This window comes from Portunus trituberculatus, chromosome 32, assembly GCF_017591435.1.
Source record: "Portunus trituberculatus isolate SZX2019 chromosome 32, ASM1759143v1, whole genome shotgun sequence".
Taxonomy (NCBI): Eukaryota; Metazoa; Arthropoda; class Malacostraca; order Decapoda; family Portunidae; genus Portunus; species Portunus trituberculatus.
Genome location: NC_059286.1, coordinates 12,743,640 through 12,763,639, shown reverse-complemented (window position 1 = coordinate 12,763,639; position 20,000 = coordinate 12,743,640). Strand labels below are relative to the sequence as shown.

General features: G+C 38.8%; 1 protein-coding gene across 1 annotated transcript in view; it reads left to right on the top strand.

Moving 5' to 3' along the window:
• LOC123512007 (son of sevenless homolog 2-like) overlaps positions 1-20,000 on the top strand; it is a 65,693-nt gene that overhangs the window by 32,504 nt on the left and 13,189 nt on the right. The window contains exon 23 of the mRNA XM_045268117.1: positions 19,183-19,299. Within this exon, the coding sequence (XP_045124052.1) occupies positions 19,183-19,299 (117 nt within the window). The remainder of the gene's footprint in view (positions 1-19,182; positions 19,300-20,000) is intronic.

Sequence of the window (20,000 nt, the reverse complement as noted above, 5' to 3'; positions counted from 1 at the left end):
CACACACACACACACACACACACACACACACACACACACACCAGTGCCTAAGTGAACAGCAGCGTCGCCTCGTGTGTGGGAGCACCTGCTGGCCGGGTCGTGGGCGTGCCGTGCCCCGGCCCAACACGTGGAGTATCGTGGGCGTGGGAATGAGTAGCCAAAGTGGGTGTGCGTGAGCTCCACCCCGGGCGTGTGTCGGCGGGCATTGTGGCGGTGGAAGTGCCCTCCCCTGGGGACTCCACTGTGGAGGTGGTAGTGGAGGAGTGCTTGCTTGAGGGCGGGTGGGCGGGCACCAGCCTCGCCCACCCGCCCACGGGGAATGAGGGGCGGCGCCGCGGCCTAGCCACCCTCTGTCCCACCCACGCCTGCCATCTTGCCGCCATGTGTCGGTGTCTCAGGCTGCTTGAGTCATGCTGCCAGGTACGCCTCCTCATGCCGCCTCACACACTCCCTCACACCCTCACACCTCACTCACAACTTCACACTCTGAATACCCACTCTTATTTTTCCTCCGTCCTCACACTCGCCCGGCGCGTCCTAACGCCGTCACAGCACCTCACATCCCTCAGTGCATCCTCGTAACACGTCCCACTATGCCTTCACCACTCACATTTACCTAGCAGACCGTCACACACACCCAACACACGCACACCCTCCTCATACCACTTCCTTACACCCTCACAACGCAATCTTGTACTTCCTAACACCCAGATACACTCAACACACTCCTAAAACCCTCACATCCCCCTCACACCTCAGCACCTCCCACGTTACCTCACTCACCCATCACCCCATCACTACTATCCCATCACCTCGCCTTATCTCCTCACTCATCACATGCTATTGAAGTTAAACGCCATTAAAAAAAACCCCGTAGAATTACACCCATTTATTTCTGCGCTTCTCTAATTCTTGATCTTTTTATGCAATCGTTACAATACACATACTTCTCCTATTTAGCCCCTGTGTGTTATTTACCTTACGATAATAGACGTGAATAACGGTTACTGATATTTCTTACTTGAAGTGTTAGTAGTAGTAGTAGTAGGTATTTAATTTATTTATTTTTCCAGGCAGTATGTAGGTTAGACTAAACGTGAATAAATTATACTAATATTTATTCCTAGAAGTGACAGTAGTAGTGTTATTTATTTTATTTATTTACTCTTTTTTCCGTCATGGAGATTACGTTAGTTAATATCAAGTTAGGTTTTCTTATGTAAGAGAGGAAAGCTGACCGAGAGCAAAAAAAACCCACTTAGCTGCCAGTCCCCTTGCACGTTAGGTTATTAGCGGTGTTACCATTTTCCAGTAAGCCAGGCCGCCCGATCGTCCGTTAGTTGATTAGGTGAAGTAAGTGGTGGTGGTGGTAGTGGTGGTTAGTCAGTCAATAAGAGGGTTGTTATCGTTGCTATCGTTGTTATCGTTGTTAGTTGGTTAGGTGAAGTAAGTGATGGTGGTGGTATTCGTGGTTAGTCAGTTCATAAGTGAGTTGTTAACTGTGGGTATCGTTGTTGTTGTTGTTATTGTTCTTATCGTTGTTGTTATTGTTATTGTTGTTATTGGGACCGTGACTGCGACCTTGACCTTGTCCGCGTCGTAGGTCATGGCTAGTGTGACCTTCGTATCTTTAAAGGTCGTGAGAGAGAGAGAGAGAGAGAGAGAGAGGCAGTCATAATAGTTCTGGTATAATGCTATTGACGAATCTCAACTTTGTATATAATGAAGTAAAAGCAAAACTACTACTACTACTATTCCTACTACTACTACTACTACTACTACTACTACTACTACTACTACTACTACTACTACTACCACCACCACACCACCACCACCACATCAACATCTAACAGAAACAAAACATCTTAAAAGTGATAATGCGGTGTGTGTCTGCTGGTGTGAACAAGAGAAGTGGGAATTGAGGCGTTATGAGGTGTTGGAATAGAGCAAAAAGTCGTGAGTAGTATTTGTTTTCCACGTATGAGAGTATGGTGCTACCCGGCAGTGCTAATATACAAAGTGACTAACGTTAGGAAGTGAAGTGAAGGCGTCTGGTTTTGTTTAATAGTTTCTTTCACCCTTCAGCACTTTTATCCATGTATTTTGTATCAGCTATCAGCACTCTTTTTTCATTATTTTCTTTGCATTCAGCACACTCTTATTTATTATTTTGTATCATCCTTCAGCACTAATTTTTTTTCATTATTTTCTTTGTCTTCACTTTTATTTATTTATATTTTCGGTCATCAGCACTCATTTATTTCTATTTTTTATCAGCCATCAGCACTCACTCATTTGTTATTTCGTATCAGTCTTCAGCACTCGTTTACGTATTTTGTATTAGTTTTCAGCACACATTTATTTGTTATTTTGTATCAGCCTACAGCATTATTATTTTTTTTTTCAGTCTTCAGCACTCCTCTATTTATTTTGTACATCAGCACTCTTTTATCTATTATTTTGATTCAGCCTTTTTAACTTTTTTTTCACTTTCTTTCAGTTTTCAGCACATTTATTTATTTATCATTTTGTATCAGCCATCAGCACTCTTATTTTGATTCGGTCGTTTTCACTTTTTTCATAATTTTCTTTCAGTTTTTAACACGTTTATTTATCATTTTGTATTAGCCATCAGCACTCATCTAAGCATTCAACCGCTAACCTAACCTAATGTAAAGTTGTATCAGCCTTCAGCACTCTCACATCATAATATTTAAGTGCTAACCCAAGCCCTCAGCACCTTATTTAAACATGGAAGTGCTTACCTAACTATAACCTGATGCAAGATTCTAAGTGAGGTTTTTTTCAGAAGAGGATCGAGTTAATTCATCTTGTTTTTGTTTGCTACTTTCTAGCAGACAATTAGTAGTACAGGTAAAGGTGATGAACTGTGCTAACTTAACATTACCTGACATAGCATAATCTAACCTGACACAAGATTCTAAGTGATATTTTTACTTAAGAAAGTCGGTTTGATTCATTCGGTTTCATTTTTTTTTTTTTTTTTACCAGACATCACTGTAGTAGGAAGTGTTGACTCTTGCTAACCTAACCTAAACTAACCGAACACAAAATTATTAGTGATATCTTTTTAAGTTAGAAAATCGATTCAATTCATCTAAGTTTCATTTGGTACTTTCTATCACACATCTTAATAGGAAGTGATACTCTTTGCTAACCTAACCTAAACTAACCGGACACAAATTTCAAAGTGATACTCGTATTTTTACGTAAGAAAGTCGATTTGATTCATCTCGATTCATTTGTTACTTTCTACCAAACATCATCATAGGAAGTGACACCCTGTGCTAACCTATCCTAATGTAAGCTGACACAAGATGATAAGGGACATTTTTACTTAGTCTATTTAATTCTGGTTCCATCTGTACTTTTCCTATCAAACCTCATCGTAGTAGGAAGTGATACTCTGTTGATCTAACCTAATATAACCGGACACAATATTCAAAGTGATATTTTTATGTACGAAAATATATTTAATTCATTTAGTTTCATTTTTTTTTCTATCAAACAACGTCGTGATAGGAAGTGATATCCTGTGCTAATCTAACATAATATAACATGACACAAGATTCTGAGTGACATTTTTACGTAAGAAAGTCGATTTAAATCTGGTTTCGTCAATTCTTTTCTACCAAACAACATTTTAATAGGAAGCGATATCCTGTGCTAATCTAACCTAATACAACAGGATGCAAGATTCTAAGTAATAGTTTTACGTAGGAAAGTCGATTTAATTGTTCTGGTTCCATCTGCTTTTTCCTATCAAACTTCATCTTAATAGGAAGTGATATCGTGCGGTAATCTGACCTAATATAACATGACACAAGATTCTAAGTGGTAGTTTTACGTAGGAAAGTCGATTCATTTTTTCTGGTATCATCAATTCTTTCTACCAAACCTCATCTTAATAGGAAGTGATAATCTGCGCTAACCTAACCTAACGTAACATTCGAAAGTAACCCCTGTGATATTTCTATAAAAGTTAGTCCAAGTTATCAATTGTTACCAGTAATGGGCGTCACCCTTTGAATATTTTGATCTGACCTAACCTAACGTGAGCTAACCTAACATTACCCATGTCGTTTGCCTTCACTCCTAGTCCTCACCTTGTTTTCCTGCGCACTTTGAATCGTCACTGCTTTTCTTCGTTATCTTGCCTTTCGTTATTATTCTTGTTTATTTATTTTTTTTATTCGTAATTCTCAACGGTCTTATCTTTATTCGTCTTGACCTTGTTTTCTGTGCTCTTGTGTCGACCTTCACTGCTATTCTTTGTTGTCTTGTCTTTTATTATTATTATTATTTTTTATTTTTTTTTTATTCGTAACTATCAACAGTTTTACCTATACTTGTCTTGATATTGTTTTCTGTGCATTTCTTTTGACCTTCATTGTTATTCTTTGATGTCTTGCCTTTTTATTTATTTTTTATATATACATATTCGTAACTAGCAACTGTCTAACGTATATTCGCCTTCTTGTTTTCTTTGCTATTCTTTGATATTTGTTGCCTTTTTTATCATCATTATTGTTTTTTATGTTTTATTAGTAATTCTCCTCATTTTCACCTTCATGTCAACACCTAAAGGGGAAAAAAACATTTTTATCTGTATTCTCTGCACCTCCACCAGTATGTATATGTATGCAGACTAACGTTCTCTACCACTATGTATGATTTCCCGCACTTTCTGTCTGTCTCCATGTATGCAGGGAATATTCTTTACTTGGATATAATTTTCCACATACTTCTGTCTGTATCTCTGCGTATGAAGGAAATGTTCTCTACTTGTATGTATAATAAATTCTCTTATCTTTTTATCTCTTATCTACGTTTACATGTTTTTTATCTACTTATTGTACACGTATGAAGGAAATGTTCTCTACTTGTATGTATAATAAATTCTCTATCTTTTTATCTCTTATCTACGTATACATGATTTTTAATCTATTTATTTTAGTTTTTACCTGTGCTATTGGTACACGTGTAATTCCCTGCACCTTTCTACCTGTACCTCTACGTATACAAGGAGTGTTCTTTACCTGTATCTTTTTTACCTGTGTATGTAATTATCTACCTGTATCTGTAGCTTGATTTATACACAGGAAACCTTCTTTTACGTCTGTGTATATTTCTTTACACCTTGTCTGTGTATCCAGGAAGCGTTCTTTTACCTGTTTGTTTATCTTCACCTCCGTCTTTTACCAGTATTTGTAATTTCCGTATAATTTTTCTGTCTCTGTCTGTATACAGGAAACCTTTTTTTTTTAGTAACACCTTGTCTATGTATACAGGAAGCGTTCTTTTGCCTGTATGTATCTTTATTTTGCACTTTTTTGTCTGTCTTTTACCTGTATGTATAATTCTGTATACAGGAGACCTTTTTAGTAGCATGTATATTTCTTTACACCTTGTCTATGTATACAGGAAGCGTTCTTTTTCCTGTATGTATCTATTTTCACCTTTCTGTCTGTCTCTATTGTTCTTTGCTCATCTCTGTCTGCCTCTATACAGGAAACCTTATTTTGACCTGTATATGTGTCTCTGTATACAGGAAACATTCTTTTATCTGTGTCTGTATACAGGAAGCGTTCTTTTACCCGCATGTATACTTGTTTGCAGCTTTGTCTGTGTCTGTGTATACAGGAAGCGTTCTTTACTGTATGTTGTGTGTTTCCCTTTAAGCCTGAACGCATTTAGATATCTCTCGCTGCTCTATTAAAAGACGAAGCTTCATTCACGCGCATCTTTCCATTCACTGCCGTGCGTGTCCTAACGTGTACCGCCCTGAGAGAGAGAGAGAGAGAGAGAGAGAGAGAGAGAGAGTGTATCTGTCTCACCTATGTTTCTCCCATTCACTCAGCGCCTTGTTGGTTCCTTTCAGGTCAGCTTAGGGTAGGTTGGGTTGTGTTGGGTGGATGCTTACTGCTGGGTCTCTCTCTCTCTCTCTCTCTCTCTCTCTCTCTCTCTCTCTCTCTCTCTCTCTCTCTCTCTCTCTCTCTCTCTCTCTCTCTCTCTCTCTCTCTCTCTCCTCCTCCTCCTCCTCCTCCTCCTCCTCCTCCTCCTCCTCCTCCTCCTCCTCCTCCTCCTCCTCCTCCTCCTCTCTCTCTCTCTCTCTCTCTCTCTCTCTCTCTCTCTCTCTCTCTCTCTCTCTCTCTCTCTCTCTCTCTCTCTCTCTCTCTCTCTCTCTCTCTGAAGTTTGAAGACGTTTTCGTGACATATTTGGTGTTTTCTATTTATTTGGTTTATATCATGTTTTATTTATTTTCATTTGTTTTGCAATTTTTTTTTCTTTAGTTTTTATCTTTTTTTTTTATTTGTTTTAGTTTATTTTTATGGGGACATTGGCAAACAGTGAGTCTCTTTTTGTTATTTTGTTATTTTTTGTGCTCTTGACCTTGAGATGTGAAAGAAAAAGATGTGATAAGGAGTTTTTATTCACTGTATAGGAGTTTTTGTTCACTATATTAAGTATCTTCCAGTGTAATGTCGTTTTATGAGGTACAGAGTCTTCCGTTTAGGAGATAAATAAATACTTGATCAATTAAAAAAGAATAAGTAAATAGATGAAATAAAAAAAAACGTTTCATTACCTAAAAATTAGAAAAAGAAAAAATCGTTATGTCCTTCAGTAACATACATCATAACTTGCCTAACATTGATTCACTAACACCTGCATTGTCCTTAGCATCAATAACGCGTACGATAATCACAGGAAGAAGTAATGGTGTCTCTTCCTCACTTCACCACACACTATCTCTAACTCCTGTATCTTCCTTTTGACCAGTAACACGTTCTAATATCAGGAAGAAGTAATGCTCTCTGTTCCTCACTTCACAACAATCTTTAACTTCTGTGTAATAATCTAACATAACTTGAACTGACCTGATCTAACTTATTTTGATCAGAAAGAAGTAATATTCTCATTCTCCTCAGTTCACAACACACTGTCCTTAACTTCTGTATCTCCTTTTCGTTTGTAACACGTTCTATAATCAGGAAATAACGCTCTGTATCTTCCTCATTTCACAACACACTGTCTTTAGCGCCTGTATCTTCCTTTCTTTCATGTAATTGAGAGTCTAACTAACGTAATCCAACCTGATCTAACCTATTTGATCAGTAACACGTTTTATAACCATTGTCCTTAACTCCTGTATCTTCCTTTTCATCTGTAACACGTTTTACAATCAGGAAGAAGTAATGTCCTCTTTCTACCTCATTTTACAATACACTGTCTTTAATGCCTGTATATCCTTTTTGATTTGTAACACTTTCTATAATCAGAAAGAAGTAATCCTCTCTATCCTCCTCATTTTACAACACACTGTCTTTAACGCCTGTATTTTTTTTTTTTTTTTTTTTTTTTTTTTTTTTGTCTAACCTAACCTGACCTAACCTATTTTTGATCTATAACACGTTCTTATGATCAGGAAGACGTACTCTTAATCTTCCTCATTTCACAACACACCCGGTCTTATCTAGAATGAGTATAATTGTCTCTATTATTACCTGGCATATAATTTTCTCCTCTTCAACACCTCTCTCGTCTTCTTGATCAGTAACGCGTAAGATATTCACAGGAAGGATACATGCTCGATCTTCCTCATTTCACAACTTACGCCGTGTTATCTAGAAGGAATGTTACAGTCTGCATTATTACCTAACATTAATTTTTCTTATCTATAACATCTGTATCTTCTTTTTTCAGTAACATACAGTATCGAGGCATTTGCTCCCCAATTTTGGCTGACGCTTTTGTACTTTTTAGAGAGCCAGCACTCAAGTGGACCTTTTTTTTTATTATTTTTTTTTTTTCCTTGGCCGGTCCTCTTCCCTACGTTAAAGAAAAAAGTAATCACAGTAAGGATAGAATTTGCTCATCTTTCTCATTTCACAATATAACCAGTCTTATCTAGAAATAATACGACTCTTTCAATCATTATCGGGCATATTATTTACTCTCCTACGGTATCTGTGTCTTCCTTTTGATCAGTAAGATATTCACAGGATAAGAATTAATGCTCTTTTTTTCATGTCAATGCAATCCGTCTTATCTACAATTAATACGACTCTCCATTTCGTTACCTGTCACCTATTTTTCTCTCCTACATCTGTGTCTTCCTTTTGATCAGTGTTAGTAAGATATTCACAGGTAGAATTAGTGCGCTCATCTTTCTCATTTCACAACATAACCGGTCTTTTTTGCAAATTTGACTCTCTGTATCATTATCTGGCACATAATTTTCTCTCCTACATCTGTATCTTCTTTTTGATCAGTAACACGTAAAATATTCACCGGAAGAATTAATGCGCTTATTTCTCTCATTTCACAACATCCCGTCTTATCTACAATTAATACGACTCTCCATTTCGTTACCTGTCACCTAATTTTTCTCTCCTACATCTGTATCTTCCTTTTGATCATTAACACGTAAGATATTCACAGGAAGAATTATGCGCTCATTTCTCTGGTTTCACAACACACCCGGTCTTATCTACAATTGATATGAGTCTATTTCATTACGTGGCACCTAATTTTCTATCCCACACCTGTATCATCCTTTTGATCAGTAACTCGTAAGATTTTTACTGGAAGACTTAATGCGCTCATCTCTCATTTCACAACACACCAGGTCTTATCTAGAAAGAATGTGACTGTCTATATCATTACCTGGCACATTTTCTCACCTAGGCATCTTTTATCAGTCTGTAGGAAGCAACATTGTCATGTCTTCCATTCTATAATACGTATTGTCTTATCTAGAAGCAGCGTTATTACTTTTATCATCATCTAAAGCATTTCCTCGCCTGCGTGGTTTTCTCACCTGCAGCGTCTCTATCTAACACAATAGGAAGTAATGCCTTTGACTCCATTCCATAACACGCTTTGTCTAGAAGGCACGCCATTACATTCATCACCTAACGCATTGCCACGCCAGCACAGTTTTCTCAGTTTTCTCACCTTCAGCAGCTTTATCAATCATAGTAGGAAGCAATAGCGTCACCTGCTCCATTCCATAACACGTCTAGACTCGTCAAGATGTAACACCGTCACCTGTATCATTGTCACTTACCTGCATCACGTGTCTAGCCACAATAGTCGATTCCGTCACCGCGACACATTTTGATCATGAGTTTTGGGTATGATTAGGCAATTTTATTTACATTAGGAAGGGTTTATTGAGGTCAGAAGATAAATGACCAGTCTTCACTATTTTTATCGCCCCTGCAAGTTTCTGAGTCTGTATAGAATCAGAATAGTAAGCTGAATAAATATGAAAACGTGTCGTGGTACTGAAGGGGTTAATAATGTCACCTATTCCGGTCCGTATTTTTGGGTTCTCGTTTCTTTTACGGAGAGGAGTTTAAATGTTTGTCATCTTTTGTCTTGTCAAAAGTGGCAAACAAATAAGACACTTGCTTACCTGTCTACCTTTATTGTTTTTGTGTCTTATCAAAACGAACTGACAGATAAGACAGTACCTGCGACCTGTTTCTGTTTATTTTTTCATCTTTATCTTGTTAAACTGAACAGTAAGACAGACAGACAGGACCGTGCGTATGCCGTCTGTCTGTTTATTTTTCGTCTCTATCTTATCAAAATGAACTAATAAATAAGACTGTACGGGCGACATGTCTATCTGTTAATTTTTCGTCTCTATCTTGTCAAAACGAAGTAACAAATAAGACAATAATTGCTAATCTGTCCATCTTTATTTTTCTGCTCTATTTTATCAAAACGAACCAGCTAATAAGACAATACTTAGTGCCTGTCTATGTATTTATTTATCTTTTATTTCTTTTTTTACTTACTTTTTACATGATGAACCAAGTCAGGTACAATAACACAAAGCAAAATCAAGACGAGTAGATAATTAAACAACGTGTATTGTCCTATCTAAAAGGAACATCAATATCTGTAGCGTTACCTGAAGGATTAAACACATCAGCATTATTCTTATCTGTTTTACTCTTATAAATCACAACTATTTTTCTCACCTGTCCAGTCTTACCTGTGAACCAATCACCTATTACCTTTCGTGCATCTTTCACCTGTCTAACTAATATTCTCACCTGTCCAGTTTCGTCTTGTGTATGAGCTAATCACCTGAGCTAATCACCTATTATCTTTCGTGCATCTTCCACCTGTCTAACACTTATAGATCACAACTAATATTCTCACCTGTCCAGTTTCGTTTTATCTATGAGCTGATCACCTGTGTCATTACCTTTCCTGCATCTTTCTTACCTGTCTAACCCTTATAAGCCATAGTAATATTCTCACCTATCTATTCTTACCTTACCTGAGCTAATCATCTGTATCTTTCTTTCACTCCTGTATTTTTCTTACTTGTCTAACGCTTTTAAATCACAAGTAGGTAATATTCTCACCTGTCCAGTCTTACCTTCCCTGCATCTTTCATCTACCTAACTCTTATAAATCTCAAGGTATACCACTTGTCCAGTCTTTCTTTCACTTCTGTATCATTCTCACCTGTCTTGACACCTCTAAATCACAACTAATGTTCTCACCTGTCCAGTTCCGTCTTCTGTATGAGCCATCACCTGTCATTACCTTTCCTGCGTCGTTCTCACCTGTGGCACGTTTTGTGAATGACGTGTGGTGGTCGTATGCTCATCTTTGGCGACTCACCTTTAAAGTAACGTGAAGTGTGTGGTTGTGTGGTGTGTCTCGCCTCGTTGGGGAAACTCTGGTTGTTTTTGTTGTTAAATTGTTGGTTGTGATTTGATGTGGTTGTCTTTTTAATTTGTGTTGTTTTTTATTTATTTATTTATTTATTTATGTTATTTTGCGTGTGTTTGTCTCGAGATTATTTTGATATGTATTTTATTATTATTTATTTATATTTGCGTGTGGTTTCATGTGATGTTCCGACGCCATAATTGTCAGTCAGTCCACTAGTCAGTCATTAAGTCAAGCATTCAGTCTATCACAGTCTTAGCTTCTTTCTGGGTGTATTTTCGGATGTACTCCATTCTGTACGGCTGTTTTATATCGGCATTCATATCTACAGTTAATCTTTTACAATATTCTCAACTTCCCGTACTCCTTTTGACTTTCAACCTCTATCTTTATGAGTATTATCTTTTTTCTCCCTTATCTTTCTCCTTTTATTTCATACCCTCTTTATTATCTCCATTTTCTGCTGTTTCTCGTTCTTCCTCCTATACTTTTTTTACATTCTTCCTTCTACCTTTCTTCTCTTCCACTAGCGCTGTTTCTCGTTCCTCCTCCTCTTCCTCCTCCTATACTTTCTATCTTCCTTCTCTATTTCTCTTCCATTCCTGCTATTTCTCGTTCCTTCTTTACTTTTACCTTCTTTCTTTATCCTCTTCCTTTCCCGCTGTTTCTCGCTCCTCCTCCTCTTATACTTCTTATCTTCTTCCTTCTACCTTTCTTCTTTTCCACTCCCACTGTTTCTCGTTCCTCCTTCTCCTCCTCCTCTTCCTCTTCTATTTTTTATCCTCTCTATTCTACCTTTCTTCTCTTCCACTCTCACTGCTTCTCGTTCTTCCTCCTCTTATACTTCTTATCTTCTTCCTTTTACCTTTCTTCTCTTCCACATCCCTATTTCTCCTCCCTCCTCCTGTACTTCTTACCTTCTACATTTTCATCTCTTCTACTTCCTTATTTCCTTCCTGCCCTTCCTTCTATACTTCTTACCATCTTCCTTCAATAGACGCTGCCCACAAACTTGCTACTCTTGTTTTTCTCCCGCTCCTTAGTCCGCTGGTACATCTCTGACTTCTCACCCACCTACGCACCGTCCATCCCTCTCTGTACCCGCACGCAGCACCTTCACGCTCGCTCCACCAGTGCTACCTGTGTGCGATAGTTGATTTTCAAAGGCGCTGCGGAGAACTGGATGACACGGAGCCTTATTGTTAGTTTAGCATTCCTGGTCTCTTTCTGTTTACAGGCTGACAAAATTTCTAACGGCACTTACAGGGAGACACACCATTTGGGAATTTGGTTTTTTATCTCTGTGGTCTTCGAAAATTGTCTTGGTGGGAGAGGAAAGCGTTTGGGATTTCGAGCTCTCCTCCCCCCCCCCTTTTTTTATTTTATTTATTTATTTATTTATTTATTTTTTTTTTTAAGGCTCTAGTTGAAGTTACGCGTGTCTTTAAGGGTATTTTTAAACGGTTAAACTGGCATACTAACAAGATTACTGCTATATTAAACTACATTCGGGCATCTCCATTACTCTTAAGATGCTGTAGTTGAAGTTACACAAGTCTTTAAGGGTATATTTAACGGTTAAACAGATGTATTAACAAGAAAACTATATTAACCTATCAACAAAAGGAAGTTAAGAATCCAGCTTATCATCTTTGTAACCTTGGAAAACAGTCAAGGCGAGAGAGCAAAGCGTTTATCCATTATTTTCAAAAGGTTCTATTTGAAGTCGCACGAATCTTTGAGTGCTAAACTGACTTAGTAGCAAGATAAGAACTCGGCTTTTCATCTGTGTTTTAGGAAGAAGTCATGACGAAAGATCGAAGCGTTTATCAATAAGAGCTCCTGCATTACTTTCAAAAGGCTCTAGTTAAAGTTTGTGAATTTTTGAGGGTTAAATTGACATAACAAGAAAACTAACATTAAACTACAATATCAACAAAGGAAACACTTAACAACGCTGCCAATAATTTCTGTGGCCTTGGAAAACAGTCATGGCGGGAGAATAAAACTATCAATACGAGCCATAGTTACAGTAGAGAGATAACAAGAAAACACTTAACAACCCGGCTAATCATCTCTATGGCCTTGGAAAACAATAATGGCGGGAGAATAAAACCTCTATCAATACGAGCCATAGTTACAATATAGAGACAGCCCTGGGAATGAGCGGCGAGGGTCTGTCTTGCGTGACTTCATTGATTCACCCAGAGTTCAGATACAAAACGTGCGGTAAGACTCTCGGTAAAGGAGAGCTCACCAGGGAGGCGCGTGCTGGCAGATCCGGGTTTGTTGATCGTCATTAAAGAAGAGAGTGGCTTGGTGACTGGTGAGAGCAGGGAAGTCACCAGTGGTTTGTGAATGGCGGTGTTTGGTGAATGTAGTGAGTGGTGAGGATAGGGAAGTGGATCATGAGTAGTGACTGGTGGTTGTTTTGTTGTTTTGTAGTGGCTTGGTGACTGGTGAGGACATGGAAGTCATCAGTGGTTTGTGAATGGCGGTGTTTGGTGAATATAGTGAGTGGTGAGGATAGGGAAGTGGATCATGAGTAGTGACTGGAGGTTGTTTTGTTGTTTTGTAGTGGCTTGGTGACTGGTGAGGATAAGGAAGTCATCAGTGTTTAGTGAGGGTGATGACTGGTGACTGGTAAGAATAGAGAAGTCAATCATGAGTGGTGACTGGAGGTTGTTTGAGTGTTGTGACGGTGGTGGCTTGGTGACTGGTGAGGATAGGGAAGTCATCAGTGTTTAGTGAGGGTGATGACTGGTGACTGGTAAGGACTGGAAAAAGATCATGAGTTGTGACTGGAGGTTGTTTAGATGTGTTGTGAGGATGGTGACGTGTTTCTTTTCTCTTCCTCTTCGTTTGTTTCCTTTTGTCCTTTTCTGTTTCTTCGTTTTCCTTATTCTCATTGTTCGTGTGTCTTGTTTCATGGGTCTGTATTTATCTCCTCCTCTTCTTCTTCTTCTTCTTTTCTTTTTCTTTTCCTTTTTTCTTTTCCTTTTCTTCTTTTCCTCGCCTCCTCATCCTCCTCCTCCTTTTTTTCCTTCTTCTTCTTCTTTTTCTTTTTTTTTTTTTTTTTTTCTTCTTCCTTTTTCTTTCTTTCTTCTTCTTCTTTTTCTTTTCTTTTCTTTTCTTCTTTTCCTCGCCTCCGCCGCCTCCTCCTTTTTTTCCTTCTCGTTCTTCATTTTTTTTCTTTTCTTTTTTTTTTTTTTTCTTCTCTTCTTCCTTTTTTTTTTCTTCTTCTTCTTCTTCCTCTTCCTCTTCTTCTTTTTCTTTTCTTTTCTTTTTTCTTGTTTTCTTCTCCTCCTCCTTTTTTTTTCCTTCTCGTTCTTCTTTTTCTTTTCGTACTATGTTGGTTGTGAATGGAGAAAGTTGTTAGTGTTTTGTGTTGTTAGATATGTGTTATTAGGCTGTAGCAATCTTGAACCCACTATTTCTGGCTCTATCCTGGACCAGTAGCCAGGAAGGAGCTAGAAATAATGGACCCCACCTAGACAAATTCAGGATTAGGAAAGAAATGGGAAGGAACGGGTTCTCTGAGTGGTTGATGAATGGAGCGGACTCAGTGGTCATGTTAGCGCTGAGTCAATAGGGAGCTTTAAAAAGAAGATTAGACAAATATATGGATGGGGATGATAAGTGGAATTAGATAGTTTTATTCACACAAGAACTGCCACGTGTAGGCCTATCAGATTCTTGTAGCTTTCCTCATTTTCTTGTGTTCTTATGTGTTGGCGTCTTAAAAGGAAGTTAGCTTGTGTGTAGGTAATATGTGATTAAATTTTTTTTTTTTCTATTGAGTTTTGTTGTGGTTTTGATCATTTGAGCGTTTAAAAGTCTCAAAAAAAGTCAAATTGTGTCTTTTAAGGTGTTAGGCTTCCCTCACTTCCTTGTGTTCTTATGTGTAGACGTTTTAAAAGGAAGTTAGCTTGTGTATAGGTAATATTGAGTGTCTTAATTTTTTCTCCCGTTTTCTATGGAATTTTGTTCTGATTTAAAGTCTTTCAGAATAGTCGAGTTGTGTTTTTAAAGGTTTTAGGGAATTTGGGTTGTGTTTACGTGTATTTTTTTTAGTGTTTTGTTGGTTATTTGAGCTTTTTGGTGTTTTCTTTTTCCTTTTCTAGAAGTTTGCCTGTTTACGTAATGTGATTGTTTTAAGTGTCATAATAGGTAAGGCTAACACACGTCTCTCTCTCTCTCTCTCTCTCTCTCTCTCTCTCTCTCTCTCTCTCTCTCTCTCTCTCTCTCTCTCTCTCTCTCTCTCTCTCTCTCTCTCTCTCTCTCTCTCTCTCTCTCTCTCTCTCTCTCTCTCTCTCTCTCTCTCTCTCTCTCTCTCTCTCTCTCAACCCTGACTGTGCCGTGGCTAACTCAACTCTCTGTGTGTGTGTGTGTGTGTGTGTGTGTGTGTGTGTGTGTGTGTGTGTGTGTGTGTGTGTGTGTGTGTGTGTGTGTCATGTACAGTGTTACTCTCTCTCTCTCTCTCTCTCTCTCTCTCTCTCTCTCTCTCTCTCTCTCTCTCTCTCTCTCTCTCTCTCTCTCTCTCTCTCTCTCTCTCTCTCTCTCTCTCTCTCTCTCTCTCTCTCTCTCTCTCTCTCTCTCTCTCTCTCTCTCTCTCTCTCTCTCTCTCTCTCAACTCTCACTCACCACCACCATCACTACTACTACCACTACTACTACTACTCCATCTCGTTAACCAATCACAGTAAACTTTAGGTTAGGTTAGGTCGGTGTCACACTATGCCCTGTATCATATCACACATCGCGGCCAACCCGCACAGCCAAGCGTTGATAGGTGCATTATCATGTTGTCCAAACTAAGAGTTGTTTGTTCATTAGGAGCAGAGGGTTTACTGAAAGAGCCAACTCGTCGTGGACACTGTACACCCATTCAGTGCTGGACGAGAAACAAGTCAAAGGTTTGAGCAGTTTTATCACAGTGTACGGAAATATGATGAAAGGTTCTCGTACATTATTTCACCAATTTCAATCCATGATTTCTCTTTACAGTTCTTATCAGAATATTCCTTTACATTGTTTTCGTTAAATGTTAGCCTTGCATTGCTGCACTGAATAAGTAAGTCCACGTCAAACATCGTATAAACACAAGTGGCACCAGGGGGATGTCCCATTGTGTGACACCGCCCATAGAACTGTGTTTTTCTCTATCGGCGTGACGTCGGCGTTGCGGCTTTGCGGCGCTGTGCGGCGGGAACTGGGAATCGCAGTAGTGTGACACCCCTCATTTGTCTGTGTGCTATATCACCATCTGTGACGCCGCATGGTCTAACACCAGCCTTAGATTTGGTTAGATTAGTCCGAGACTTATTAGCAACAGTGAATCGATCAATCATATTACAAAGACGTGGTTTACTCAGCGCTTCCCCCAATCGTGTCTCCAGACGGGCATGGAGGACGGGGTTTATCCATCACAGCAGCCACTCACAGATCTAGACAAGTAAAGGGGCGGGGCTTACCCATCGTGCTAGACAATCACTGTGTTTGTATTTGGAGGTGGTGACTGTTGGTTTTGTTGTAGTAATTTTTTTCTTTCACTTTTCTCTTGTGTTTTCCATATTTTCCATATTTTTCCTTTGTTTTTTTTCCTTTAGTTTCCAGTTTTCCTACTTTTGATTACGTTCTTTGTTCATTTTCTTTTTTCTCTTTTGTATTTCTTTATCATTCTTTTTGGACGTTCTCTTGAATTTCAATCAATCTTTCTTCTTATCTTTTTTTTCAATTTTTCCAGTCAATTTACCTTCATTCCTTTCCTTTTCTTTTTCACATTTTCTCATTTAAATCTTGCTTTCCTTCATTCTTTCCTTCCTCTTTTTCTTTCCTTTTCCTATTTTCTTTCAATTTATCTTCATTCTTTTCATCTTTCCCTTTATTTCCTATTTATCATTCACTCATTTCTTTTTATCTTTCCTTTATTCCCATTTTTCATTCAACCTTCATTTCTTCCTTTATCATCCTTTTTCCCTACTTTTCGTTCAACCTTCATTGTTTTCCTCTTTCTTCCTTTCCTATTTTCATTCAACTTTCATTTCTTTTATCTTCCTTTTTCCTTTTTTTTTCCTATTCAACCTTTACTTCTTACCTTCCTTTTCTTCCTTTCCTCCCTGTCTTCCATTGAGCTTATTTGATTTTCCCTCTCCAACCTTTCATTCAGTTTCCCTCTGTTCTCAATTTGATTTTCCCTTGTCTTCCTTGCCACGTGCGTCTGACATTTCCCCGTCACGTGTCTTGGAGGAGGAGGAGGAGGAGGAGGAGGAGGAGGAGGAGGAGGAGGAGGAGGAGGACAGGATATGAAATGTAATGAAGAATAAGTTAGGTTAGTAGACACCCACAGTCGTCTCTCTCTCTCTCTCTCTCTCTCTCTCTCTCTCTCTCTCTCTCTCTCTCTCTCTCTCTCTCTCTCTCTCTCTCTCTCTCTCTCTCTCTCTCTCTCTCTCTCTCTCTCTCTCTCCTACCTTCTTTCTTCCGTCCTGGTTTTGGTCTTTCACTCATTTCCTCTTTCCTTTTCTACTCTTTTTCCTCTTCCTCATCTCCCTTTTCCTCTTTTGCCTTATTTCCTCCCCCTCCTCTTCCTTCCTCATTCACTCACTTTAGCGTCCTCCTCCTCCTCCTCCTCCTCCTCCTCCTCCTCCTCCTCCTCCTCCTCCTCCTCCTCCATGTATGTCTTTGCGTCATTAATTTTTGTTTGAATTATCTGTCCTTTTTCTTTCACCTTTCATTATTGTATATTATTATTATTATTATTATTAGAGAGAGAGAGAGAGAGAGAGAGAGAGAGAGAGAGAGACTAACCTTGACCTAGATGTTTCCAGATTTTTTTTTCATTGTATCTTTGTTTAGATTTACATCCGTTTTTTTTTTTTTTTTTTTTTTTTTCTGTTTATTCATTTATGGTGTTTGTTATAGCATGAGTTCTTTCCTGTTTGTTTCCACGTCATCTTTGTCTTGTGGTGGTGGTGGTGGTGGTGGTGATGTGGTACTAGTTGATGTTGGTCAGTCAGTCAGTCAGTCAGTCAGTCGGTCATTCTTATCTCGTAGGGTGAAACACGATAAAGGAAATTCTAATGTATTTTTTTCTTTTCCTTCTTTTTTTCTTTCTTTTTTTTTTTTTTTTTTTTTTTACTTTGATTCGTCCACTCATTTGTATTCACTCTTTCCCTTCGCTCTACTGTTCCCATTCATTCATTCGTGTTTTTCTCTTTACTTTCCTTCCATTCATTCACTCACTCACTCACTCACTTTCATTTTTACTTCTCCTTGTTCTCTTCTCCTATCCTCGTACTCTTTCCTTCTCTCCCTCACTCCTTTCCTTCTCTCTCTCTCTCTTCCTATTCCCTCCTTTCCTCTCTCTCCCCCCACCTATTCCCTTCCCTCTATCTGTCTCTCTCCCCTCCTCCCTCCTCTTCGTCTCTTCTTGTACCCTTCTCTCTCTCTCTCTCTCTCTCTCTCTCTCTCTCTCTCTCTCTCTCTCTCTCTCTCTCTCTCTCTCTCTCTCTCTCTCTCTCTCTCTCTCTCTCTCTCTCTCTCTCTCTCTCTCTCTCACGTGCGTACTCTTACAACAGGAAGCTTGTGTGTGTGTGTGTGTGTGTGTGTGTGTGTGTGTGTGTGTGTGTGTGTGTGTGTGTGCCGAATCAGACGTGAATGGTACGCAATCAAGACCGATTTGCTCCTTGTCATTCCGTGGTGAGAAGAGTGACCTATTTTGTGAAGCTCAGTGGTGGGCGTGTCTTTGTCTCCCGCCTGTCTGCCTTCAGAAGCCTTGTGTCCAGTCCCTTATTCTTAAAGGCTTTACTCTCGCCAGGACTGTTTCAAAAGCTACAAAGATGCTTATATTGATCTACATTTTTTTTTTTTTTTTTTTCGTATTTTACTTATTGACAGTGTAGAGTATTTGTATTTGTCTCCTATCTGTAGGCTGAGAATCTGTAGCTTTTGATCTTGTGGCTTTACCCTCATGAGGATTGCTTCAAAGGCCACAAAGTTGCTTATATAGATCTTTATATTTTTTGTCATAGTTTTCTGGTTAACGTGTAGAATATTTGTTTTCTATTTGTGGTCTGAGAATCCATGGCTTCATTTTTTTTTTTTTTATTGACTATGTTGAATCATGTGTAACTTATAGCCAGATTCATGAAAACATTCTTGATACCTCGTGGTTTTCATTAATCCCGCAAAGTTCATGTGCAACTGCCTCTAGAATCATGGAAACACCCTTGAAAACCTTTTTGAAATTATTTGTGCAAGGCAATCTTCAAAAACTCTTCAAAATTTGTATAAAACCCATAGAAACCGCCAGAACTCTTGGACAAACCTTCATAGAATAGCAACAACCATCACCACCATTCATTCACACCAATACCTCACCACTATCTTAACATTTACATCCCACAGAACCCACTGACAAAGCCCCACAATAACCTCTCTCCCTCTCTCCTCCACAGAACTTCCTGGAGACGTTGCAGCCCTTCGACACAGATGACCACACCAAGATTGCCAACTATCTCTATGACAGATCCAAGGAGATCGAACCCAAGAACTGCAAGAAGCCGCCCATTAAGGTAACCACCGAACCACAATTACCTGCAGTGGTGTGGAGTGTACAGAGGGTATTGGAAGGGTGTTGAAGAGTGTTATAAGGGTATTGGAGTGTTGGAATGGTGTTGAGGAGTATTGAAAGGGTACTTTAGGTGTTGAAAGATTATGGAAAGCGTACTGAAAAGGTGTTGAAGAGTATTCCAGGGGGTGTTGGAGTGTTAGAAGAGTACTTTAATGTCGAAAAGGTGTTGAATATTATATAAATGGTATTGGAAGGGGGTTGAGTGTTTTAATGGTGTTTTTAGTGTTGGAGTGGCGTTGAACAGTGTTGCGATGGTGATAAGTACTTGATGGGTATTAAGTGTCCGAAAGGTGTTGAAAGATTGTAGTAATGGTATTAGAACTGTTGAAATGATGTTGAATGTCGAGGAAAGAGAGGATGTTGGTGTTGAAATGGTGTTGAAGGTCGAAGAAAGAGTATTTGAAGGGTATTGGAAAGACGTATACATTTTGGAAGAGTGTTCAGGAGTGTTGAAGTGGTATCAGAGGGGTGTTTTGGTGTTGAAAAAGGTGTTTATTTTAGCAGCATATTGGTATGGTATTAGAATATTATTGGAATGATATTGAGATCTTGAAAATGGAGTCTGAGTCGAGGAATGTTGAAATGGTATTGAAAGATGTTGAGATATTCTGATGGTGTTGAGGAATGTTGAAATGATATTGA